Source organism: Nematolebias whitei, chromosome 16 (genome assembly GCF_014905685.2).
Source record: "Nematolebias whitei isolate Nwh7 chromosome 16, NemWhi1, whole genome shotgun sequence".
NCBI classification, from domain to species: domain Eukaryota; kingdom Metazoa; phylum Chordata; class Actinopteri; order Cyprinodontiformes; family Rivulidae; genus Nematolebias; species Nematolebias whitei.
The window spans coordinates 38,994,545-39,021,697 of record NC_056513.1 but is presented as its reverse complement, the minus strand read 5'-3'; the positions used below and the strand labels follow the sequence as shown (position 1 = coordinate 39,021,697).

Here is a 27,153-nt window from a genome sequence, read left to right as displayed (position 1 = left end):
AAGAGATGTTTTTTCTCTTTTTACATAAATTGCTTCCTTCACCCCCCTCTCAAACCATCTGTGTTCTCGGTCCAAAATGTGCACATTTTGGTCCTCAAAAGAGTGTCCCTTATCTGTGAGATGGAGGTGAACAGCTGAGTCTTGTCCTGTGGAGCTGGCTCTCCTGTGTTGAGTCATGCGTCTGTGAAGAGGCTGTTTAGTTTCTCCAATGTAGAGGTCTGGACAGTCCTCGCTGCACTGGACCGCATACACTACACCACTCTGTTTGTGTATGGGTGTCTTGTCCTTAGGGTGGACCAGCCTCTGTCTGAGAGTCCTGCTGGGTTTGAAATGTACTGGGATGTTGTGTTTGTTGAAGATCCTTCTGAATTTCTCTGATACTCCAGCAACATAAGGGATGACAATGTTTTTACGTCTGTTGTTCTCCTTTTTCTGTTTATTGGTGTGTTCTGTAGATTTCCTCGCTGACTTGACAAAAGCCCAGTTAGGATATCCACATGTTAGAAGAGCTTCTTGAACGTGTTTCAGTTCCTTTTCCTTCCCTTCTGTCCTTGTGGGGACGCATTCGGCCCGATGTTGTAAAGTTCTGATGACAGAGAGTTTGTGTTCCAGTGGATGGTGGGAGTCAAACAGAAGATACTGGTCTGTGTGGGTTGGTTTCCTATACACTTCAATGTTGAGGCTGTCCTCTCTCTCCATCTGAAACCAAACAGTCCAAAAAAGGCAAGTTGTTGTCGTTTGCATCCTCTCTGGTGAACTTGATGTTGTTATCGACCGAGTTAATGTGTCTGGTGAACGCTTCTATTTCCTTGGCTTGGATTTTGACCCAGGTGTCATCCACATAACTGAACCAATGGCTTGGCTTAGTTCCCTCATAGGAGTGTAGGGCTCTCTGTTCCACTTCCTCCATGTAGAGATTGGCAACAATGGGTGACACTGGAGATCCCATGGCACAGCCGTGCTTCTGTCTGTAAAAACTGTCATTGAACTTGAAATAAGTGGTGGAGAGGCAGAGGTCCAACAGGGTGCAGATCTGGTCCGGGGTGAAGTTGGTCCTGTTGATTAAGTCCTTGTCTTGTAGAAGTTGTTTTCTGACGGTTTCTACTGCTTCAGAGATGGGTATGCATGTGAAAAGAGAAGTCACATCATACGATACAAGGGTTTCTCCTGGGGTTAGTTTCAAGTGTTGAACTTTGTTGGCAAAATCAATGGAGTTCTTTATGTGATGAGGTGTGTTTCCAACAAGAGGAGCTAAAATATCAGCCAGATGTTTAGCAATATTGTATGTCACTGAGTTCATGCTGCTGACGATGGGTCTGAGTGGTGTTCCTTCTTTGTGTATTTTTGGGAGTCCATAAAGACAGGGAGTGGCTTCCCCTGGGTACAATCTATAATACAAAGATCGATTGATTGTTTTCTCCTTTTCAAGTTTTTGCAGGTCATCTGTGACTTTCTTTTTGTAGGCACTGGTTGGGTCCCTCTTCAGGGTCTCGTAGGTGTTACGGTCGCTCAGTAGTGTAGTTATTTTTTCCCGGTAATCAGAAGTGTTGAGGACTACTGTGCATCTTCCTTTATCAGCTGGTAAAATGGTGATGTTTTGGTCCTGGCTGAGTGATGTTACAGCTTTCCTTTCCTGTGGTGTGAGGTTTGAAGGAGGCGGTTTGGCACTGGAGATGGTTGCTGATATTTCCATTCTGAGCTGTTCTGCCTCTCCTTCCGTCAAGTTGTTGTTCCTAATCGCGGATTCAGTGGCCGTGATTAGTTCCACAACAGGTATTTCTTGAGGGGAGATGGCAAAATTTAGTCCTTTTGCCAGCACGTCTTTCTCAGGTTGTGTCAATGTCCTGTTGGACAAGTTTCTAACCCACTGTTCCTGAAAATTAGTGTTGGCAACAAACTCCTGATCTTGACTGATGGTTTGTGATGAGAAAACCGCTCTCTGTTGTAACTTTAGAAACTTACTTTTTTGACGTTCCTTGCTCTTTTAATGTTGTGATAGCTGGGCCTTTTCAACGAAACAAGAAACTTCTTCCAACAGAGGAAATGGTAGCAGAGTAGACAACTTCTGGAGGGTCTGATCCATTTTGAGTGAGAGAGCTTCAATGGTGAAGTGTATTACAGTTGTTTTTGTATTGAACGCTTGTTGAATTTCAGCACAAAACAAAAAGAAACCGTCCAGATGACCTGACTGAAAAATGTTGGATTTCATACCTGGATTATTGAGCATGGACTTTGTTATTGTGAAAATAGTTATAAGTGACCTTGATCTCCCTAAAGGATTTTTAAACTACTGTTAAGTTCAATGCAAAAAGCAATACGGATATGTTCCTGTTTTTTGTATCTTTGTGGATAAGGTGAGGGATGTCATCATGGAGAATGATGAAACAATGATCTCTTTTGATGTCACATCACTCTTTACTTCCTGGTAATGATGCAGGAAAGGTGGTCAGTTTAAGATTAAAATCAGACACCACTTTGAGCATCAGGACCACGCTTTCCACAGAACAACTGTGTCAACTCTTGAAACTGTGCCTGCAGTCAACCTACTTCACCAATGGGGAGCAATATTATAGGCAGAAACATGGGTGTGCTATGGGGTCTCCAGTTTCTCCTATTGTTGCCAACCTGTACATGGAGGAGGTAGAAAAGAGAGCCTTGATGTCCTTTTCAAGGACACCACCAAGTCATTGGTTCAGGTATGTTGACGACACCTGGGTTAAAATTAAATCTCAGGAAGTCCAACATTTTACTGACCACATCAACTCTGTGGATAAATACATCAAGTTCACACGAGAAGATGTAGAAAATGGCAATTTGGCCTTCTTGGACTGTGAGGTCTCAGTCTCTGATAGAGGACATTTGCAAACTGAGGTGTATCACAAACCCACCCACACAGACCAGTATTTGCAGTTTGACTCCCATCACCCTTTGGAGCACAAGTTAGGAGTCATCAGGACTCTGTACCACAGAGCAGACAGCGTCCCCACTAACTCAGGAGCCAGGCAGAAAAATAAATCCCACACAAGACAGGCTCTAGAGCAATGTGGATCTCCTAACTGGGCCTTCCTGAAAGCAGATAAGAAACCCAAACAGGACTCCAGTCAGCCATCAGGTGAAAAGGAGGAACCCAGACCAGTGGTCATTCCGTATGTTGAGGGAGTATCAGAGAAACTGAGACGTTTATTTTCTAAACACAACGTCCCAGTGGCTTTTAAACCCCAAAATACATTAAAGACTGGTTCATCCCAAAGATCCGCCTGGCTCCAGGGTGGGGCCCCGGTAACCCACGTCCGGGCAAGTGACACCGAATTCCTTGCTGTATCATGTCCACAAAAATCTTTGAAACCAAGTCCATGCCCATGTCCAACAATCACTGTGCGAGGGGCGGGGTACACCCTGGACAGGTCGCAAGTCCATCACAGGGACACATAGAGACAAATGAGACAAACAACCATTCACTCTCTCACTCTCACCCAGGTACAATTTAGAATTACCAATCAGCCTAACATGCATGTTTTTGGTCTGTGGGAGGAAACCGGAGTACCAGGTGAAAACCCACGCATGCATGGAGAGAACATGCAAATCCACCCAGAAAGGCCCTGGGACTGGGATTTGAACCAGCAACCTTATTGCTAAGAGGCAGCAGCTTTACCAGTTTCATCACTGTTCTGCCTACTGTTTTCAATAAATGCTAATTTCCTTCCCCCCCCCCCCCCAAGTCATTACAATGTCAACTAGAGTACTGCATAAAGTACATTATACACCCATTGATAAACTTACAGCAATATATAGCAATGGCCTAGACAAACAAAGATCTTGTATAACCTTTGAACTTGATTTGTGACCTTGACCTTAAAGCTGGGGTGATGAAATATATATCTGACACTTTGTGTAGTTATAATACATATGTGTATCAAATTTCATTCAGAAAAAGGCCTTCTGGCTATTTTGATGCATTTTTTTTTAAGCCAAGTTGGTATAAGGGGACTGAAATCAACCTGCTGCTGCAACACCTCTGAGCCACCAAGTGAGGTACTGACAGAATTGTAATGAATCACATTTGAAGGAGTAAGCTTGCCTTGCGGCTCGAGGGTGTGATGTGATGACAGACAGTTAATGTGGCTAGTATCACAGGCCTGGCTCATGGCCCATAACAATAAGGAGGGGGAGACAAAGGTATGGGCCATTTAAAATAGTTTATTGTACAAACAAAACCCCCAAACAAGGATAATAAATGTAAATGTGCCAATATGTTTGTGTGTGTAGTGTACGAGTGAGTGGATGTGTAACTAAATGAATATGTCCAACCAAAACTAAACTGGAACCAAGGACAAAAGAGGTTACCTGGAGGAGCAGGAGAGAGAGAGAAAATTTAGTAGAGCTCTCTTTTAAATCACTGAGCCCAGGTGGCACCAATTACTGAATACCCATCTCTGACTGCAGGAGTAACCATCCCTGCAGTCAGAGGAGGGGCCATGACACCCCCCTCCTTAAAAATGAGGGTCCCAACCTCAATCCATAATTATGGCCCAACATAAAACCAATTTACAAAAAATATGTTCCCAAAATACAAAATGGGTGCCAATCCTGGCTCCTTAAAGGTTGCCATGCATCCTCTAGTCAGTTGTCCATCCCTCCAACTCAACAGCCATGGCACCTGAGGAGCAGTCAAACAGGAGGAGCAGACATCCAAAAGAGGAAAGCAAAGGACAAAACACAAAGATTAATTCAATGGAGCACGGGATAAGGCATCTGCAATAACATTATCTTTACCAGTAATGTGTCTAATGTCAAGGTGGTAAGGTTGTTAAAACAAAGCCCAACGCATAAGGCGTTGGTTGGGGTTCTGCAGAGACTTTAGGAACGCGAGCAGGTTATGGTATGTAAAGACCGTCAGGGGAGTCAACCCAGAGCCGACAGATTTCAAAGTGCTGCAACACCCAAATGAGACCCAATGCCTCCTTTTCTATAACTGAATAATTTTGCAGATATTTTTTTAATTTCCGGGAGAAGAAACTGACTGGACACTCAACTCCCTCATCATTTTCCTGCAATATACAGCCCCAACCCCTATCTGACTAGTATCCACCTGCAATTTGAAAGGTTGACCAAAACATGGTGCTTTCAACACAGGAGCTCAACATAAAAGAGCCTTAACTGCCTCAAAAGCTTCTTGGCACTGGGTGGACCAGACAAACTCAGCCTGGGCTTTTAAAAAGTTGGTCAATGGAGTCACTACTACTGAAAAGTTTTTACAAAAAGCACAATAGTACCTAATTCACCTCTGGATTGTGTTCCCTCTCGTCTGTTTAAAGAAGTTTTTAACACTCTTGGTCCATTAGTTCTTGTCCTAATTAACATGTCCCTGTCATCAGGTTGTGTTCCAGCTACTTTTAAACACGCTGTGGTGCAGCCTCTCATAAAGAAGAAAAACCTCGACCCAACACTGCTCTTAAATTACAGACCTATTTCTAAACTGCCTTTTCTGTCGAAAATTTTGGAGAAAGTTGTTTTTAATCAACTTAAGAGGTTTTTAACTGCAAACAGCATTGGTGAAAAATTCCAGTCTGGTTGTAAATCAGGCCACAGCACAGAGACAGCCCTTTTAAGAGTTTTTAATGACCTTCTTTTAACTGTTGATGCAGGAAGCTCTGCTGTTTTAGTGCTTTTAGACCTTTCTGCTGCCTTTGATACTGTGGACCACAACATCTTGTTGTCACGACTGGAGCAGGTGGTCGGTATCAAAGGCACAGTTCTATCCTGGTTTAGATCCTACCTGACTGACAGGAGTTTTTCTGTTCATTTAGGAAAATGTTCTTCATCTCCAGCTCCTCTGATCTGTGGGGTCCCTCAAGGGTCTATTTTAGGTCCATTGCTTTTTAATCTTTACATGTTGCCTTTGGGGTCCGTTTTTAGAAAACCCAACATCCCTTTTCACTGCTTTGCTGATGATACTCAGTTATATCTTCCGATTGAGTCAGACAGGGTCACTTCACTGGATCCACTCTTGAACTGTCTAAATGACATTAAAGTCTGGTTAAAACTAAATTTTCTGAATCTAAATGAAAATAAAACGCAAGTCATCAGCTTTGGTAAATGTAATACCCTTAATGTGCTTGGCCCCTTGGCTTCATACAGCCACTCCAATGTCAGGAATCTGGGAGTTATTTTTGACAGTGCTTTTAAATTTGATAAACAGATAAATACAGTTGTGAAATCCAGTTTCTTCCAGCTAAGACTCATTGCCAAGGTGAAGTCTTGTCTCCCTTTCAGAGACCTTGAAAAGGTGATCCACGCTTTTATTACATCTCAGTTGGACTACTGTAATTCACTGTATGTTGGTTTAGACACATCATCTTTGCATCGTTTACAATGTGTCCAGAACGCAGCAGCTCGTCTTTTAACAGCAACTAAAAAACATGAACACATACCCCTGTCCTGGCTTCTCTCCACTGGCTTCCTGTCCACTTCCGAATTGATTTTAAGATTTTATTGCTTGTTTTTAAAGTCTTAAAAGGTCTGGCCCCGTCATATTTATGCGATCTCATTAACATCTACACTCCAGTAAGAGCACTCCGGTCTACCAACCAGTTCCTCTTAGATGTCCCCAGATCCAAACTGAAATCCAGAGGTGATCGGGCTTTTGTGGTTGCTGCTCCAAAACTGTGGAACAGTTTACCTGAGAATTTAAAGACCACTCAGACTGTTGAGACTTTTAAATTTTTGCTCAAGACTCATCTGTATTCCTCGGCATTTCATCCACGCAGAGTCTGAGAACAAGTTGAGCTGATTTTATTGTTGTTGTGTGTTGTTTTTACTGTTAACTTATTCTTTTGAGTGGCACTAGATGCATTTGTGCTTATTTTTCATTTTTAATCTGTCAACTGTAAAGCACTTTGGTCCGCTTTTGTTGTTTGTATGTGCTATATAAATAAATTGACATTGACATTGACATTGAACATTCCCAGGAAACGCATTAGTTCTTTTTGGTGGTTGGCTGTGAGAACTTCCTCACAGCCATCACCTTTGCTTCCACTGGCCGAACGAAACCCTGACCAACAATTTTACCCAGGCAAGTTACGGTTGATTTGGCAAACTCACTCTTTGCCAAATTAATGGTCAACCTGGCCCATATCAGTCTTCCAAACAAGGCTTTTATTCGCTGGGCATGCTCCTCCCAAGAATCTGAGTAAATAACCACATCATCAAGATACACAGCACACCCTTCCAGGTCTGACACAACCATATTCATCAGCTGCTGAAAAGTGGCAGGGGCATTCCTCAAACCAAAGGGCATTACTGTGTCTGAGTACAAACCAGATGGAGTTATGAACACAGCTATTTCATGGGCTCTTTTGGTCAAATGCACTTGCCAATACCCTTTACAAGATCTAATTAACTAACATATACTGTGCTGACCCAACTTGGTCTATGCAGTCTTCCATCCTAGGAAGAGGGAAATGATCTGCTTTAGTAATGCTGTTTACTTTCCGATAGTCAGTACAAGATCTAAATGTTGAGTCAGTCTTCCTAACTAGAACACAGGGTGATGCCCAATTTGAAAAACATGGTTCAGCTATACCATTTTCCAATATATATTTTACCTCTGTCTCCAACTGTTGTTTCTTCTCCTCAGATACTCTATAAAATCTTTGTTTAATGGGTTTAGCCTCTCTGATGTCTATGGAATGCTCTATGAGACGAGTCTGTGTGGGAGTGTCAGAAAATAAAACAGGATAACTTCTAATGACTGCCACCAACTCATCACGTTTTCCACAATCTAGATACTCTACCAATACCCCAAGGTTTTGCAAAGTCTGAGAATTAATCAAACAGCCTCTTAAAACCTCATCTGGAACAACACCTAACTCCTCCTCCCTCAAAAGGTTAAGGTCACGAACAGTCACAGCAGCCAATGCTGATCTCATGTTTGAAGTACCTTGGTCTGAAATACGGGAATGATAGGACTTCAGCAGATTAATGTGGCACAACTTTGAAGATTTCCTATTACTGTCATGAATTGGGGTGGATTGGACAAGCACAAACTCAGAAAAAGGTTTTTAAAATGTTTATTTTTAAACCGGCGGCGTCTGGCAGGAGGTTCTGGTACTGGTACCGGACCGTTCTGGGGGAGACAGACAGATTAGTGGCTGTAAGCAGACTAGACTGAACAGAGTAAACAAGAATAAAGCCACTAACCTTCTGTCTCTGGAACCAGTCTGATATGTGGGCCAGGTGGGTCCCGGTACCAGTCCGAATCTCAGGAGCCGGTAACATGTGCAAGGGCGCACGGAGCAGCAGTGCACAGCGTGAGCACAGACAGGTAGTGAGGCTGGATGGGCGAGCTGTGACGCTGAGGAGTTAGGCAGCAGAACTTTATCCAGGGGCAGGCAAGGGTCAAAACCAGAGAGGAATGTAGCCAGGCAGAAGAACCAAAAGGGGAATCCAAAAATCGTGGTCAAGGAGGAAAAGCAGTCGTCAATATGGTCAGATATAGGCGAGGAATCCAGTCCGGGGGCAAAGGCAAGAACGAGAGGTAGTGGGCAAAGCTATGGTCGAAAACTGTGATACGAAGAGGGAACGCGGGATATCTACGGGAAGAACCTATAATTATCTGGCACCGACTGAGGGGAAACAGGGAGCTTAAATAGTGGACTGAACAGGTGTTGCTCGTGAATGTAGATTGCGGTAGATGGTGGAGGGGGCGTGGCGCAGGGTGACAGGAGCTGAATGAATGAGAGGGGAACTCAAAACTGAAGCAGGAAAAAAGTGAATGATCTTAAAACAGGGGCTGTGGTATGAGGAGCAGAGGCTTGACCAGATGGGGGGGCAGCGGGGGCCGCTGAAAGTGACAATTACCTGGAGTCTCAATGAGATAATTTAAATCTGACACTTTGCGCAACACAGTAAAGGGACCACAATACTTTGCCTGAAAAGGTGAATTCACAAGTGGCAAATAAGGAAGGACACGGTCACCAGGACTAAACTCACACAGCTCAGTTCATCTGTCATATTTCTGTTTCATTTTCTTTTGAGACGATTCCAATTTTTCCCTAGCCAGTTCACCAGCTCTATACAACTTCAGCCTAAATCCATTTACATAGTCAAGAAGGTTTTGAGGTGGTTCCTCAGGCAAACAGCCATCTTTTAACACTGCTAATGGCCCTCGGACTTTATGACCAAAAACTAAATTGTTTGGACCTGTGCTTTTCTGCACTACTTCACGAGCAGCTAGCAACAGCCAGGGTAAACCTTCTTCCCAATCTGCAGAGAGTTCTGTACAATATGAACGAAGCAAAGACTTCAATGTCTGATAAAAATGTTCCAAAGCTCCTTGGCTTTGGGCATGGGATGCAGTAGACTTCTTGCGTTTAACCTTAAGCTGTTTAAGAATCTGAGAAAACAAATGGGAGGTAAAATTAGAACCCTGGTCTGATTGAATGACTTTTGGAATGCCAAACATAGAAATAAACTGAGTCAATACTTTAACAACTGATTTTGATGTAACAGTACAAAGTGGAAAAACAACAGGATATCTTGTTGCTTGGCACATTACAGTCAATGGATAGCTATGCCCCATTTTTGACCGTGGCAATGGCCCAACACAATCAATAATAAGATGTTCAAATGGCTGCCCTATAGCTGGTATTGGGTATAAAGGTGCTGGCCTTAATACTTGGTCTGGCTTGCTGGTGAGCTGACATGTATGACAAGTCCTGATAAACTAACTTACATCTCATTTTAAATGTGGCCAAAAAAATGATTAAGTATGCAATCATAATTCTTACGAACACCCATATGACCTGCCACGTCACCGTGTGATGTCTGCAACACCTTTTTTCGCCATACATACATACGCCCTCATTCTTGTCACAGGCCTGGCTCATGGCCCATAACAATATTGAGGGGGAGACAAAGGTATGGGCCATTTAAAAATAGTTTATTGTACAAACAAAACCCCCAAACAAGGATAATAAATGTAAATGTGCCAATATGTTTGTGTGTGCAGTGTAAGAGTGAGTAGATGTGTAATTAAATGAATATGTCCAACCAAAACCAAACTGGAACCAAGGACAAAAGAGGTTACCTGGAGGAGTAGGAGAGAGCGAAAAGTTAGTAGAGCTCTCTTTTAAATCACTGAGCCCAGGTGGCTCCAATTACTTAAGGCCCAGCTCTGACTGCAGGAGTAACCATCCCTGCAGTCAGAGGAGGGGCCATGACACTAGCAGACCATGGGATTTAGAGCAAAAGATGTCTGACACACATTTTATGTATATGGCTCCACTTCAGTGCTGTTGATTTATTCTCCATTTGGTTTATACTCATTTAGTTTACAGTGCTCATTTTGTTACCTTGCCCTGTGACCCAGGTTCGCATAAAAACAGATCATGCTGCTTCAAAGCACAATTAATAAAGTTATACTTTGTATTGTAAATCTCTAGGTTGTGGAGATCCTCAAATGGGAAGTGAAGCATCTTTGAAAATCAAAAAGACTTTCAAAAAGTTTAACCAAAAGAGTTTTGGTTAAACTTTTTAGGATACCGGACCTTGGATGACAGAGACTTTTTACCAGTATTTTATGTAATGTCATTTAAGTTTATGACACATTATTAACTTGTACAGCATTGAAACCAGCTATATTGTATGGTCTGGAGACAGTGGCATTGACAAAAAGACAGGAGACAGAACTGGAAGTGTCAGAAATGAAGATGTTGAGATTCTTCTTAGGAGAGACAAGGATGGAGAAGATTAGGAATGAGATCATCAGAGGTACAGCACAGGTGGAACAACTGGGAGATAAAGTTAGAGAGTACACACTGAGATGGTTTGGACATGTCCAGAGGATGGTGTAGTGAACTAGGCCTCCGACCAAAACCTGCCTCTGAAGACTTTCATGGGACAGGAACTGTTATTTCATTGATTTGAATCCAGAAATACAAATTAGCTCATCCAGAGACTGTCTAATTGTATCCTGAAGTAATCAATTGAAAAAACACTCTTCTTTTTATATTATCATTACTATTTTACAATATCTTGATAAATCAAAAGTGTGTTTAGTTCATATCATTTCTAATGTTGAAGTGAACCACCCATTTTAAATCAACTGTGAAACAGTATTAATGATTTTTTTTAAACCTCATTTAAATTAGAAATCAAGTTAAATGTCTATTTACAAAGTAATTATGCATTTTGATTCTATTTCCTATAGGCTTCGCCCTTTAAGGCCTTCGCTTTAGTGGATTTATCCCGTTATGCGCAGCATAAGCACTGAAAAAATTTAGTCCACGCCCACCTGCTGTGTGGGCCCCACCCGGTCCGTATAAATTACGTTAAGAGCGGGAAATCGGCTCCCATTTTTTCTTCAGCGAGCTAAAATAGCACTGTCAGAAGAACAAAGAAGGAAAATTATGTAGATGACCAACCTTTGTTAAGGATGCTTGGCCCGGCAGTCGACCTCCGGTCGTCCGGTGAGTTCTCCTCCCCGAGGAGAAGATGACGAGCAGTCTTATTTCAAGGTAAGCGCCGAGGAATATTTCCCAGTGACAGGTCACTACAAGTTGGACAACGCCATCTTGTATTTTTCCTCTTATCGCCGACCCTCGGAGCGTATCGGATGGTTCCTCCGGGACAGGCGTGCTCAGCTGCAGCCCACGCTGCTCATTCCCTCCTGGGGAGCTGGGGAGCTGGGGAGCTGGGGAGCTGGGGAGCGTAGTGTCGGTGGAGGGGGGCTGAGTGAATGCTCACCCCATCCCACCTCGTTTTCGCATCGGCGATCACACCGCTCCCGGCCGACGGCGCCCTCAGGGGTTGCCCGGCGTAACCCAGGAGGAGGCTGACATGAAAGGACCCTTTTTTACGTCCTACGCCTTTCCCGCCAGTTCGGATGATCCGGCGGGAAGGTTGTTTACTGGGCTCCATTCCGGCTCATCGTCTTGATCCATATGGCCTCGTGCTCCCAACAGGATGTCCTACGGGCGAGGCCACAGACGGGTTCTTTCCTGGTAGCCGCTGTGGCTCCCCACACAGCAGCCTTTTAAATGTTTTGGAGTGTCGCACGGGATCTTTGAATGTGACTCAACACTGACCTTGAGCTGCAGAATCATCAGAGTTTGTGATTCTCAGACAGCAAGTGACTGTTGCATACATACTAGCAGGAAATGTATGCATTTTTTTTTTCAATCCATGTGCCACATTGTGAGACAGATGCTGTGTGGGACACATCCAATCTGTTCTCCATTGGAGTGGGTACATCTCAGGTATTCCACCCAGAACTAGGACTCAGACACGGTAGAATCCTGCCAGCGTCTGCGGACGTGTAGCAACACAAGAGAACGCTCAATGTCAATTATAATTAGCGTGGAGCCATAGGACGATCCACCGCTGGGTGGACGTGCCTGCTCACAGCCTGTGGTCGTAATGCCTTTCACCTTCTTCTCTCCCTCTGGTATCACGTTTTTTTGAACCGAACTCAGGAGGAGGGACTGGCAGCTCCTCTGCCCCAAGTGCGTGAACGCATCATGGTTCCCAGGCCTACGACATTTTTTATCAGGGCACTTGTGGAACCTGCCGTGGAGGGGGGACGCTTCCCTCTAGGCAGGAGGAACGACCAGGAGTTACCCAGAAATAGGCCAGCACCTGTGGGTCTGGCCGTTGAACGAATCCACTTAGAGAGGATGGGTTGCCCACAGGATGTAATGCGCACAATTCAGGTTTCTCGTGGTCCATCTACCACAGCGATGTACACATCAAAGCGGACAGCTTTTCAGTGATGATGTACAGAGAAGGATGTAGAGACCTCCTCATGTTCTTTAGGTGGCATGCTGTTCTTTCTGCAGCAGCTGATGGACAGAAATTTGCATCCAGCACGTTTAAAACGTACGCTGCAGCCATCTCTTCCTGACATGAAGGTTTCTGAGACAGAACAGGTTTTATCATCCGCTGATGAAACGTTTTCTAAAAGGTGTACGGAGACGCAGGTCTGTCTCACACGCACTTGTTTCCAGTGGGATTTAATACTGGTCCTGCAGGTCATGATCAAAGCTTCATTTGAGTCTTTGGATCAGGTTCCACTTAAATTCTTGTCTCTTTAAACAGCCCTGCTGCTGGCTTTAACATCCGCTAAGAGAGTGAGTGTTTTTATCTGCCCTCTCTGTCGCTCCGTCATGTCTCAGAAATTAGGCTGACGGCAGATCAGCTGATTTTAGATCAACCCAGCTTTTATGCCTAATACATCACGAGCTCTTTTAATCAAGAGCGATATCGTTGGAGTGGTCGTCCCCCCCCCCCTTCACACACAGATCAGATGAAGTAACGTCTTTTTATCTTCTCTGTCCTGTGCGGGCGTTGACGTGTTACATAGCGTGCACAGCTGCAATGCGTCAACATTTGTTTGTGCATTATAGAGATGCATCTGCAGTTCGCCCGTTATCCACCCAGCGCTTGTCACACTGGCTGTGCGAGACTATTTCTGAAGCCTACAGAGCTTCAGAATTAGAGTCTCCTGTCAACCTCAGAGCACACTCTATCAGGGGTATCGCTTTTTCGACTGCTTTACATAATGGTATGTCAATGCAGGATATTTTGCACTGTGGCCACGTGGTCAACACCCTGTTCATTACTCGCCTTTATTTAGGTGATGTGACGGCCTGTTCCATGACACATTCTGCCCTTAGCGTTTACAGAATGAACATTGTTGTTTCATGGAACTCCGTTTTATTCACATCCGTCTGCATGCATTACAGTGTGAGATGTTATCAATCACAAGTTGTGACTGTTATTTGATTCTATTGTCATTAATCAGTTCACGACTATTGTTACCAATCAGTTCATCTGATTAATAATCAACTCTCTTTGTAACGAACCCCTTCAACTCTGGACCAAAATCACCACAACAGAGAGACTTAGATTACAAAATTTATTGTATAAGCCCTCGTTTCTCAAAAGTGAGTCTGGTTCTGGTGTCGATCACTGGGTCAAAGGCTGGAATGAGTCTGTAGGCGGAAAGAGAACAGTTAGTGGCCAGGCAGGAGACAGAAGCGAGAGCAAATGTCTGAGAAAGGTAACCACTAACCGTTTCTCTGGTTGAAGGGGGCTCAGAAGATAGGAGTCGTTCCAGCTGGATGGATTCACTGCAGGAGGGGTGATCCTGGTGAGAGGAGTCAGCCGGCTGCAGCGAAGAGACCAAGAATGGGTGGATGGTGATGAGGTGTTGAACCACAACGGCGTTGGACCAGCAACCAGTCTGTGAGGCAGATGTCGAGGTCAGACAGGCGAGGGTTGTTACCAGAGCGCAGGAAAACGACGGTACCAAACAGGAGCAGGCAAGAAGACGGTGTGAGGCAGGCGTGAGTCGAAAACCGATGAGAGGAGACGTAGATCCAATGAGGAGCAGGCTGGAGGCGAAGTCAGGCGAGCAGGAGTCCAAAACCATGAAGCAGCACGAGGAGGTGAGGATATCAAAACCAGGAAGAGGGACAGGAGCTGGGCAGGAAAACAAACTGGGCAGGAGAGAAACTATGAAGGAACAGGAGACTATGGCCCTGTACACACGTAGCCTGGTGTTTGAAAAAACGAATATCCGCGCAAAAAAATATCGCCGTACATACATGTTCGGATAGAGAAAATGATCGTCTACATGAACCCGGTGATGTTCACCACAGAGCGTTGTAAAGAATATGCCCAACCCATAGGAGGCAGTGTAGTGCAAAGGTGAAACGTATATCAGCAAATCACAACCCTTCAAAGCAACCACAACTTCCTGTTAGTATTGAATCATGGCGCCTGGAGGTTCGTTTGTGTGGACAGACCGCGAGGTTGAACTACTATTAAATACCGTGTTGGAGTACAAAGTTAATAAAACTCAGGAAAATGTCGACTGGGAATCCTGTCAGAACAAGTATGTTGATATTTTAGCGCTTTTTTTAGAGCATTACCCAACGGAGTCCTCCGACGAGTTTCCCCATTCACATGCCGACATCACGCGCGGGAATTTAACAACAAAAATGAAAGCAGTCCGAGGTAAATATCGCCATGCTGTTGATACAGGACGCAGGAGTGGACACGGTCGAGTGGTTCTTCTGTACTTCGAACTGTGCGAACAAATCTGGGGTGGCTCTCCAGCTAGTACTACCATATCCTCCGGTATTGAAACAGCTGACCTGGATCATTCTCGGACCCTACCCTCACCATCCACATCTTCTTCCTCCACTACCATGGATGTAGCAGACACAGGGTCTGATAATGAAAGCAGTGTGGGTCCTACTTCAAAGGAGAGGAGAGACCTGCTTGATGTACGTATATTTTTCTGTCCATTCCTCATAAATAAAAGTACTTTTGCTGTAAATGTTCATCTGTTGGATGTACTATAATTCACGGAACAGGTTTGTTGAATTGTGTTGCTATTAAAAATACAGTTAAGGCAATATGTGTGTTAAAAATTATGCAAGAGTTGAGGTGTGTAGTGGAGGCTGGAATGTGATGTTTTTTATATTTTACTGTGTACGGGTTGCTGATTTATTTTTATTATTATTGCAAAAAAGAAATGACACCATCATGCTCTTACTCATCTCATATTATGTTAGGCCTACATATTCATTAGTTTGATGGGGTGGTGGGTACAAAATACACTTTAAGACATATAGCAAACATTGGATACGCTGTTATTACATATTGTTATGTAGAAGTGATGTGAAAAGTACAACATCAACATGATCCAGGTTTACTTTTTTATGTTTAATTGTGATGATTTTCATTTCTCTTTTGAAGGCAAAACTAAAAGGACACAGACACGACCGTCTGAGGAGAAAGCTGCCTGCTGAGACCCAGTGGCTGAATGCTCTTGAGGAAGACCAGCGTGTGAAAAAGAGACTGGTGGAAATCATTGAGACATCAGAACAAAAAGCATCCGAAAACTATTCAAAAATGTCCAATACACTGGAAAGACTTACCACATCGATTGTTGATGGGTTTTCTCTTCTGAAACAGGTCATTCATGCACCTGCACAACCACCACACTACATGCCATATGAGCCAAGAGGTCCGATGTATTCGCACACAATGGCCCACCATTCTGTCCACCAAAACTCAGCAAATTACCCATACCCAAACAACTCCACTTCTGACAGAACACGTCAAAACACAAGACCAGGAAACACTATGAACACTGAAGCTGTGTTCCACACACCTGCTGAAGCCACTGACCAATTTTCATTCAGTCAGGCCCTTTTTAATGACCAGTAGAGTACTGTTTTATACATCGAAACAAGTCTGGTACAGTTAAGTATATACAAGTTCCACTTTTGCACAAGGTTGCACACATGTCAGGTTGTTAATCACAGTGTTATTTACTCTGACAGTGTTTTTTTTCTGTTTGCTATCTTTTTATACATACTGTGAAAAGCTTAAAATGTAGCAATTGCACAATACTTTAACTATTTACATTTTTGTTACGTGAATCTTTATAAGAGTGGTGATCTAGTCCAGTCCTTGGGAGCTACTGCTACTTAGATGTATTTCTCCAAAACACCACTATCAAATACATACTGATGATTGAAATCAGCTATTTCATACTGGTTTGTTGAAGAAAATGCAGCTGAAATGTACCTGTGGTAGCTCCCAAGTTATGGACTTGGGCATCACTGATTTAAAAGTGTACAGTAACTGTGCTGCTTTTCTCCCATGTTTAAAAAGCTTTATCTGTTGTAGATCTGTTATAATCTGATCTGTTCATAAATGAAACACAAAATAAGAACATGTTAAGTGTGTTCGTTTGAATAAATTGACAAACATTTTAAAAGCAAGTTTCTTTATGTGAATTTTTGTGAATATGACATTTATCAGTTACAAATACAGTCATGTTCATCAGAAAGTATTGGCAGCACTATTTAATACACTACAGGTCCAATTTTAAGAGAGAAAAGTAAAATCATTTCACTTAAAAGTCTGTCTAATGAGCTACAAACTATTATATAATGTATCTAAATCCTGGGTGGTAGCTTTTCATGCATTAATAGAATGAAATGCAATAACATTGCACAAAACAATTTAAAAATTCTCTAACATACATGGTGCTAACTATAACGTTTTTTTATGAAAAAACAACGCAGTCTGCTAAATAGTTCACAGGTTTTTGTGTTTATGGATCCAGACACTGAGTGAGGACTCTCCTGACCCGCTTTCCTTCTGCTGCCAAGCTGTCTCCTCTGACCACTGGCTGTGTGTCCGGTTGATTGTTCCTGTCATGTTGAATAGCTTCAGTTATTCTGTTTTCATCCACAGTGTCTTTTGATGCCTCACAAAAATTGTGCAACACAAAACATGCATATATAACAAATGGAAGATCGTTCATATTGATGTCCATGGCTCTCCTCAGGGCTCCAAATCGGGCTTTTAGTCTTCCAAATGCACATTCAATCACCATTCTAGCTCGGCACAACGAAAGTCCAAAGTACTGCTCCTGAACATTGCTTCCTCCGTTAGCATATTCTTTCATCAGGTAAGGTAGAAGTGGGTATGCAGGGTCACCCAGTATGTAAATGGGTATAGCGTCTTCGTTCTCCACAATTTGTCTTGGACAGGGGGGAATCTTCATGTTTTTCAGATTTGTGTTTATTGTGGAGTTAGCAAAAACTCTGGCATCATGCACACTCCCTGGCCATTTCACAACTACATCAATAAAGCTGTACTTGTAATCACAGGTGGCTTGTATGTTAAGAGAAAACCTCCCCTTCCTATTTAGGTACTCTGTAGAATTAGCTGATGGCTGCTTTATCTCCACATGAGTCCCATCCACAGCTCCAAGGCACTGAGGGAGACCATAAGCCTGCTCAAATCCCTCAACAAGTGCACGCACAGCAGTCTCTGTTGTTGGCATTTTTATGTAAGATGGTCCCAAGTACACAGTTATAGCCTTACACACCTCTCTAATTATGTTTGAGACTACTTGTCTTGATAAGCCAAATGCATTGGCCGTTTTACGCAGTCTTCCCTCGTCAGCCAAATAATATAGCGTGCATGCAACTTTTTTGACCACACAGACTGGAGATCGCATTACAGTACTCTTCCCTTGAATGTAAGGAAGGAGTAACTCCGAGAGCGACAGTAATGACGACCGTGACATTCTGAAGTTCTCACGCCATTCCTGTGGGAGAACAATTTCCTTCTCAAAGTTTTCCCACCAGCCAGCAGTGCGTCCAGGTCTGATCCAAAACCGGCGACGGCGACGCTGAATGGCGGTATTGTGCCTCCGTATCGGTAGGGATAGTTGCTGTAAAAGAGCTGAACGCCAAACGCTTTTTCTCCTTTGTAATTCCATCTGTTGGAGCAGTTGTGCTTGTAAAAACAAGCAAGCAAAAATTGCCTGAACCAGCGTTACAATTAGTACTTCCCTAAACGCAGTCATTTTCCCTCCGAATGAATGGGCAAACAAAAACAATTGTCGCACATGTGACGTCAGCGCCGCGCTGCACCATCTGTCGCAGACATAATGCGCATATCTCCGGTTCCGAAAGTCCACACGCAAACCCGAAAGAGGAGATTTCTCAAATCTCCACTTTGGTCGGAGTTTTTGTTATTATTCGTTTATAGTTACATCAACCGGAGTTCACGTGTGGATGAAAGGCCACACCGCATGATAAACTATTCGGTTTTCCTGATATCCGGCTACGTGTGTACAGGGCCTATAAGGGAATCAGGAGACAGAAGCGCGGGATAACTACTGGCAGGTAAACTGTTTTCGACTATCTGGCGCTCACCCTATGTGCCGGTCAGGTTTATAAAGGGTGCAGCAACAGGTGCAGCTAATGAGAAGTAATCAGTGTGGAATGTGGTGAAGAGAAGACAAACTTAAAGTCACATGCAGCCAGCAGAGAGGAGATAAGAGTGCTGCAGAGAAGGAAGTCTGAAAACCAAGAAAAACAAACAACAAGAGAAAGATAGAAAAGAAAAAGAGTCCACAGACACCAAGCAGTGAACAGAGTGAAAAGAATTTAAATCAGACAGGCGTGAATCGTGACACTCTTGTTATTATTAATCTGTTCATACGGTTCAGCCGTAAACCGGTTGGTTCATGGCTCTTTTCAGTGTTTTTCCCTCCCCGTTGATGTTTCCGGGGCGTTCATGCATTCAGAATGCATAATTACACAACATGCGTCTGTGCATGGCCACATAATTACACAATGCGTAATTATGCACATGGGAGCTGAGTGATTAGACTTTTTTGGGCAAGCTTCTGCTTGATACGGTGTTCGAATGGACCCAGTGAGGCGAGGACCACATCGGCTTCGCCCTTTACCCACTAAAGCGAAGGCCTTAAAGGGCGAAGCTTATACGAAATAGAACGTTGGTTACGTACTGTAACCCCAGATTCTATGAGTATAAGCGTAGCCCTTTAAGCGTCGGGCCTCACTGGCTCCTAAATGGCTGAAGAAAAAAAGCTATTTTGGGAGCCGATTTCCCGCTCTTAACGTAATTTATACCGACCGGGTGGGGCCCACACAGCAGGTGGGCGTGGACTAAATTTTTTCAGTGCTTATGCTGCACATAATGGGATAAACCCACTAAAGCGAAGGCCTTAAAGGGCTACGCTTATACTCATAGAATCTGGGGTTACAGTACGTAACCAACGTTTTCTGTCTAAAGGAGAAGTAGTGATGTCGGTCGAAAGTCAGATACAGTCAGAAAACAAGTTATTAGAACGGGCTGTATTGTTTTTAAACCTAGCAGACGGTAAAAAGAGAAACACTGGCAGCTGCGTGTCTCACTTCGCCATAACATTTCTCTGTCTGTACTAAACGTTCCTAAACATTCATGAATCCTCTGTTGACTTTTAATAACCCTCTGACATCACTAGAACCAACCCCTGTTGGTTGTTTCAACCAATCAGGAAGTCCTAAGTGACCGGAGGTGAGGACTCTTTTAAAAGTCGACACTTCCTCAGTCTACTCAGTCTAAGGAGTCTTCTCCGTCTTCTGAAGTTCTTCTGAGTTCTTCTGAAGTATTGGATCTGAGTTGAACTCAGTCTTTGATGGAGTCTTCTCAAGCCTTCAGGAGTCTTCCACTTCTGAGTGGGATCTCTGACGGAGTCACAGCGACTTGCTGTGAATCCACCCTGGTGTAACGCCTCCAACCTCGAAGGGAGCTGAGCCTGTTTGTTGAACGGAGTAAATGGACACGACTTCTGACGATGACCAGCCGCTCTAACCGGAGACGCTGGAAGGTAGCGTTGAAATGGACCCGACACCGGAGCTGATTTATCTCCTGCGAAGGTAACAAGTCGTCACGTGCTAAGTGTACCGGAGGTTTGAGCTGGTGATTGAAAGAAGCGTGCCAATTCTGGTCAACAACATACACCTCTCTTCACCCATCTTTTCTTTAAACCTCTAAACTCCTTCCTTTAAACTCTTCTATTTTGCCAGTAATCTAGATGCCTTCAGAAATGTCTTGTTGTCTTATTAGTAAAGCGTGCCAAGTTTTATTAATCAGAACCAGATCAGCTAATCAAGTGTACATGTTTTGATGTTAAATTTTGATTCTGTTAAATAAATGACCGCATTTATTCTGATGGGTCAAAAGAAAATTAACGTCTCTTGTCACTGATTAAACAATCCTCACAGTTACCTCGTCACATGGCATTAATTTAACTCGAAAAAGAAAGAACCCATTATATATAATTAATTAGTAGTGAAGGTACAGCGACGCTGTCTCCCACTTTCACTACAATTTGGTGGGACCGTATGTCCACAGCAAACTACAGTGAAGCTGTCCTTGACACACTACAATGGACAGTGATTTGGACATGTCCAGAGGAGAGACAGTGGTCTGGACATGTCCAGAGGAGGGACAGTGGTCTGGACATGTCTAGAGGAGAGACAGTGGTTTGGACATGTCCAGAGGAGGGACAGTGATCTGGACATATCCAGAGGAGGGACAGTGGTTTGGACATGTCCAGAGAAGGGACAGTGGTCTGAACATGTCCAGAGGAGAGACAGTGGTCTGGACATGTCCAGAGGAGGGACAGTGGTTTGGACATGTCCAGAGGAGGGACAGTGGTCTGGACATGTCCAGAGGAGGGACAGTGGTTTGGACATGTCCAGAGGAGGGACAGTGGGTATATTGGTAGAAGGATGTTAGAAATGCAGCTGCAGGAAAAAGACAAAGAGGAGACATATGGATGCAGTTAGAGAGGACATGGAGGTAGTTGGAGTGAAGACAGAGGACACAGAGGACAGAGTGAGATAGAGGAGGAGGACTTGCTGTGGAGACATCTGAAGAGGGAAAAGCCAAAAGAAGAAGACAAATAATTTTTACAGCATCAAAACAAGTAATAGAATGAGTCTAAATGATTATTTTTTCCTTTTAAGAAATATGACAAAACGCTTGAAAGACATATTTCATAAAGTTAGGAGTTAGTTTTCCCAAGCTGCATACTTCAAGCTAATGACATAATGAGACAAAAAATAAAGGCTAATGAGTGTTCCTGACACCCAGGGAGACATCAACCTTACTGCAGTGTTATTTTCTATTAAGGAGCTGTACACACAGTCTGAGTGCTCCTGCTTTCAGGAGACCAGCAGGAGCTCCTATAACCTGATTGACTGACTGATCAATTACAGTCCTGCGTGTATGAAATGACTAATATGAAGAAACTGACTGACAGCCCATGGTTAAAAATATACCCTCCATACTACCACTGAAACTGGGTTCAAACAAGAATTTTCTTGTGCTCTTTTTGAACATCTCAGGTGTATTTGGATTCTGAGCATCATATTCTAGATTTACAAAAGACCATTAAAAGAAGCAAAATAAAATAAATATATTTTTATGAGTTGATATTTATGAGCCTCTTCCATCCTCCCTGTCCCTCTGCTCAGCTTTTGAAGTGGATTCCTCTTTTTATGTCTCACTTGGGACTTATCTGTTTTTCTCTAGTTTGTCTCCTCCCTCTTCTGTTTTGGATCTTGAACAACCCCTTCCTCTAAAACCCTCATAATGTGATAAGATAATGCTGGTCTCATATTGAGTGATTTGTTTTCCCTGTGAGATGTTCAGTATGTCATATTTTCTGGTGCGAGCCTCTCCTGGGACTAAAGTCCTCGCAGATATTAGCTCTGGCAGCGATGAGGAAGGCTGGTGATGAAACACTTCAGTTTTTGACTTTTTTCTCTCTCTCTGTTTCCTTTTTACATGTTCCCTCAGATTACACGGATGGGCTTGATTGTTCACAAAACCAAGGCGCAGGATTTCCAGGTTTTGGCAGGCTCAGCAGGGTTTCTAATGGCTGCCTATTGTGTTGGTAAGAGGCCATGAACCAGGGCTGCTGCTCCTCACAGGGAGCCGTCAGCAGCGTTTTGTTTTCAGTCAGACCCAAGCTGAAGAATTTTTTATATTTCATGTTAAATCCAAGAGAAAAGAAAATTCTTTATAATTCATCCTAATCTAGTTGTTACCAGATCAAGATGGAACTGGAACTGACGCTATCAGATGTCAGATGTGCTTTGTATTCAGTGATCACCACGTTAATACGGTTCAGATTTGATAAGACATTCAGTGATAAACAGACACTCTGCAGGAAGTATACAAACTGCATTGTTGTGTCCAAAGTATCAAATGGTCCAAAAAGAGACTTTTTTCTGATAATAGAAATTACCTTTTGTTGATTAAAAAATATATACATATCTTTTATTTATGGGGTAAGAACACTGTCAAAATAAATGTGTGTGAAGACAGAAATGTGTTCATATTGGTCAATAGTAGTGCATAACTAGAATTTGTACATGGATTGTATGTTCCCTTAAAAAAATACCATTTAAAAAGTTACAACTTCACAAACTTACAAATACAAACTTCAAATTTACAGTTGTGGTTCACGCTTTATGAATACAAAGAACTTTGACTGTGAATATGACATTTTCTATGAGAATATAAATTTACAGCAGTGATCTTATAGCACGGGGTCACGGGCTGGTTAATGGAGCACAGAACACATCGATACACGTTGCATGCACTCTTCATGTTTTCTCTGTTCCAACTTAATAGCACCACCGGAATTTATTTTAAAAATAGAAAAACGAATTGTCAGTACACACAAGAGTAATGTTAGCAGTTCTGTTAGCAGTACAGTGGGTGGAAGACATAAAACCATTAAAAACAAAAATGTGTTCTGATTCAAGTTCCATATTATTGAGTTTAAAACACAACCATTCAGACAGCAGTCCAGACATTGTATTAGAAATATTACTTAAATTATTCAGAATACAAGGAGTGGGTTTAACTGTAGCATTTTTATAGGTACCAGCACATTTTGGGATACAACTGTCCCTCGCTATATTGCGGTTCACTTATTGCGACTTTGCGGTATTGCGAGTTTAAAAAAAATCTAATTCTGTATTGCAGAATTTTTTGCTATATCGCAGGATTTTGCTGTGCATACTGTACTCCACTACCATTTGCACAAGTGGAGGAAGAAGCCACCTCTGTTTTCCTCTGCCCTGTGCACACACTGTCCTGCTACGTCTCGCGCATGGCCGCATCACGCCGCTCTCATCTGTTTCTGCAATTCAGAGCTCAGTCTCAAGGACGTCCTCTGTCTGTTCAGTGCCTGTCACACGGGCTGTATGAGGCTGTTTCACAGGCGTATATTTCCTCTGAATCTCAGAGGGACTCAGAGCTCACTCCACTAGAGGAATCTCATCATCCATGGCTCTGCATGGAGGGGTGTCAGTGTAGGACATTTGCACAACAGCTTCCTGGGCTTTGCCGTGCTCATTACTTCTCTTTTATTTGCATGATACCTCCAGCTTCCCCCTGACTCACTCTGTCCTCAGAAATTTGTCAGAGATGATGCAGACGTTTTAGTGAGCTCTTCATCCTGCCAGTTCTCAAAGCAGCAGGGTTTGACATTTCAGTCTTCAGTCTGACAATTCAATTTCAATTCAGTTCATTTATATAGCGCCAAATCACAACAAGTTGTCTCAGGGCACTTTACAGAAACATTCACATAAAAGCCAATTAGTAAAGTTCTCTATTTAAGGAAACCGGCAGACAAGTTGAATCTTGGCTTTGTTGCAGTCTCCCATCCTGAGCAAGCACAGTGGAGACAGTGGAAAGAAAAACTCCCTTTAACAGGAAGAAACCTCCAGCAGAACCAGCTCAGGACAAGAGACCATCTGCTTTGACCGGCTGGTTGAGAGGACAGGAAGGAGAGTCAGACGAACATAGAAAGACAGGTCCAAGTCCAGATATAGGTCCAGGTGTATCTGAAAGACAAAAAAAATGTTAAGATAGAAAAAATAATTACAAATCCAAAACAGGTTGAGCAGAGTAAGTAAAGACAGTAGCAGAGTGAAAAGTGTGGTCAGTTTGTCCTCCAGCAGTCTAAGCCTATAGCAGCTGAACTAAGGTGTCACGATTCACGCCTGTTAGGTTAGATTTTCTATCACCCTGTGCACTGCTTGGTGTCTGTGGATCCTTTTCTTCTTTTCTGGCTGCATGTGGGTTTGAGGTTGTCTTCACTGATCAAACCGGTTTGTCTTCACTGCAGCACCTACAGCTCTGATTACTACTTTCAATTAACTGCACCTGTCTCTGCACCCTTTATAAGTCAGACTCTCACACAGAGTGATTGCCAGGTGCTCTACGGCTTTGGAGTTTCCAGGAAGGAGTTGGCCGACAAAGAAAAATTGGACGTTGCATGGGGAAAATCTTTAAAACACAAATTACGCAATCTATCTGGCGGTGAGGCATAATCTGAATTGTGAATGAACCAGAATGACCAGTAGTAGTGGGTTGTCTGATGAGGAAGAAATGAACTGGACACCTGTAAATGTAAAGAAAAAAGTTGAAGGAGAGTCAAGGTGAATATTCAAGTAGTGGGAAATAAGAGAGCGTTAGAAAATGATGATTTACAATCATCAGATGTTAGAAAGAGGGTGATGACAAGGGAAGAATTTAAAGTCATATTTAAGTTCATAGAAGGAAATGATATCAAGAGGTGTTGGGGAGAGATTTCAAGGATCCCCATTGGAGAAAATCTAATTGAGCTCAAACAGCAGCTAAAAGGAGGAAACACTGTGGATATCGGACGACTCCAGATGTACGTGAAGGAGTGAAAGTTGACAGTGAGTCTGTTTTGTTGACATTTAATGAAGAAGTTCTGCCAGCTAAAGTGATGGTAGATATCCATCCATCCATTATCTTTACCCGTTTATTCCATTTTGGGTCACGGGGGTCGCTGGTGCCCATGTCCAGCAATCACTGTGCGAGGGGCGGGGTACACCCTGGACAGGTCTCCAGTCCATCACAGGGACACATAGAGACTGTAGTGAACTAAGCCTCAGGTCAAATCTGGCCCTGAGGGCCTTCCTGGGACAAGAACTGTTATCTCATTGATTTGAGTCCAGAAACACAAAATTAAGTTCATCCAGAGACTTTCTAAGTGTGTCCTGCACTGATCAATTGAAAGAACACTCTCTTTTTTATTATCATTACTATTTTACAAATGTCTTGATAATCAAAAGTGTGTTTAGTTCAAACCATTTTTAAATGTTGAAGTGAACTACTTATTTTAAATCAACTGTGAAACAGTATAAATTATTTTTAATCCTCATTCAAAGTAGAAATCTAGTTAATGTCTGTTACAAGAGTAATTATTCATTTTCTTGATCTTCTGTCTGAAATGAGCAAGTGTAAGTCGGTCAAAAGTCAAGTTTTGGTCAACTACATGTTTACTGGAAAGAAATGTCATGTTTAACTTTTTCAGACAGATAGAAGTAGAACTGGCACCCAAAAGTCTCGGTTTCTTCAAAACATCTTCTGTCTGTTCTTAAACAATCTAATCTTTTTCCTTGACTTTCAATAACCTCTTACATCACTAAGACCACACCTTGTTGGTTCGTTTCGACCAATCAGGAAGTTCTCAGAGGAACCGGAAGTGACCTCTTTAAAAGGTTCAACACTTCCTAGTTCCACAGAAAATGCAGAGAATGCTGAGAGTTAGTTCCGAGAGCAGCAGAGTTCAGAATGCTGGAATGCAGAATGCTGGAGAACAACGGCAACTAAGCTGAACAACGTTCCAGGGAGGACCTCGAACAAGAAGTCCCTGAACGAGAGAAGTTCAGAGGAACTATGAAGAAGTCTGTTCTGGGATGATCTCACGACTCCTGAGGTTTAGCTGTTCTTACGGAGACGCTGGAAGAGTTGAAAGGAAAACTCTACACCAACGCCGAAACTATCATCTGCAAAGGTAAAGAGTCGATCTCAACCAAAGTGTACCGTGGGTTAAGCTGCATCCAAAAGGAGCGTGTTGTCGTTCTAGTCTACAGACCTACATCTTATACAGACACATACATCTTCACCCATCTCTCTCCATTTAAACTTCATTTCCCATCTTTAAAACTCTTCTACCTGCCAGTAATTAATCCAGATATTTTCAGAAATGTCTGTTGTAAAGCTGCAAGCAGATACCATGGCCGTATGGTCTCTGATTGTAAAGCTAATTAATTAAGCTGTTGTTGAAATCAATGTTGCCAAATTAATGTAAATGTTTGATGTTAAACTTTGATTCTGTTAATAAATGACCGCATGCATTTTGATGGGTCAAAGAAAATTAACGTCTCACGTCACATTTAATTGTTCAATGCACGATAGAACTCAGTCCAGAAAAATGAAAGAATCCGTTTAATTTATGGATAATATCTCACAGATATATGTTCATTTACAAGACAAACGAGACAAACAACCATTCACTCTCTCACTCACACCTAGGGACAATTTTAGAGTTACCAATCAGCCTAACATGCATGTTTTTGGTCTGTGGGAGGAAACCGGAGTACCCGGAGAAAACCCACGCATGCACGGAGAGAACATGCAAACTCCACCCAGAAGGCCCCTGGACCGGGGTTTGAACCAGGGACCTGTTCGCTGAGAGGCAGCAGCTCTACCAGTTGCGCCACCGTGCTGCTTGATGGTAGATATTTAAACTTTAATGTATGAGAGTATGTTCCTCCTCCTGTAAGTTGCTTCAAGTGTCAACGTTATGGGCATATTGCCAATGTATATAAAGGCAAACAGAGGTGTGGAAGATGTGGTGGGGAGCACGCATATGGTTAGTGTGATACAAGTGTTACAGTAAAATGCTGTAATTGTGTGTGTGTGTGG

General features: G+C 43.0%; 2 protein-coding genes across 2 annotated transcripts in view; both read left to right on the top strand.

The window, feature by feature from the left end:
- Positions 1–22,305, top strand: part of LOC119422511 (4-hydroxy-2-oxoglutarate aldolase, mitochondrial-like) — a 107,517-nt gene extending 85,212 nt beyond the window's left edge. The window contains exon 5 of the mRNA XM_037689887.1: positions 22,195–22,305. Coding sequence (XP_037545815.1) covers positions 22,195–22,305 — 111 coding nt within the window. The remainder of the gene's footprint in view (positions 1–22,194) is intronic.
- LOC119422608 lies at positions 14,575–16,315 on the top strand. Its single transcript, XM_037689992.1, has 2 exons — positions 14,575–15,290; positions 15,766–16,315. Exons 1-2 carry the CDS (start codon positions 14,775–14,777, stop codon positions 16,237–16,239), a joined length of 990 nt encoding a protein of 329 aa, XP_037545920.1. The 5' UTR covers positions 14,575–14,774; the 3' UTR covers positions 16,240–16,315.
- Positions 22,306–27,153: the final 4,848 nt, after the last annotated feature.

Coding starts and splice junctions, on each gene's coding strand:
- LOC119422608 (XM_037689992.1), top strand. CDS start 14,775: ATGGCGCCTGGAGGTTCGTTTGTGTGGACAGACCGCGAGGTTGAACTA. Junction 15,291..15,765: donor AGAGGAGAGACCTGCTTGAT/GTACGTATATTT, acceptor TCTCTTTTGAAG/GCAAAACTAAAAGGACACAG.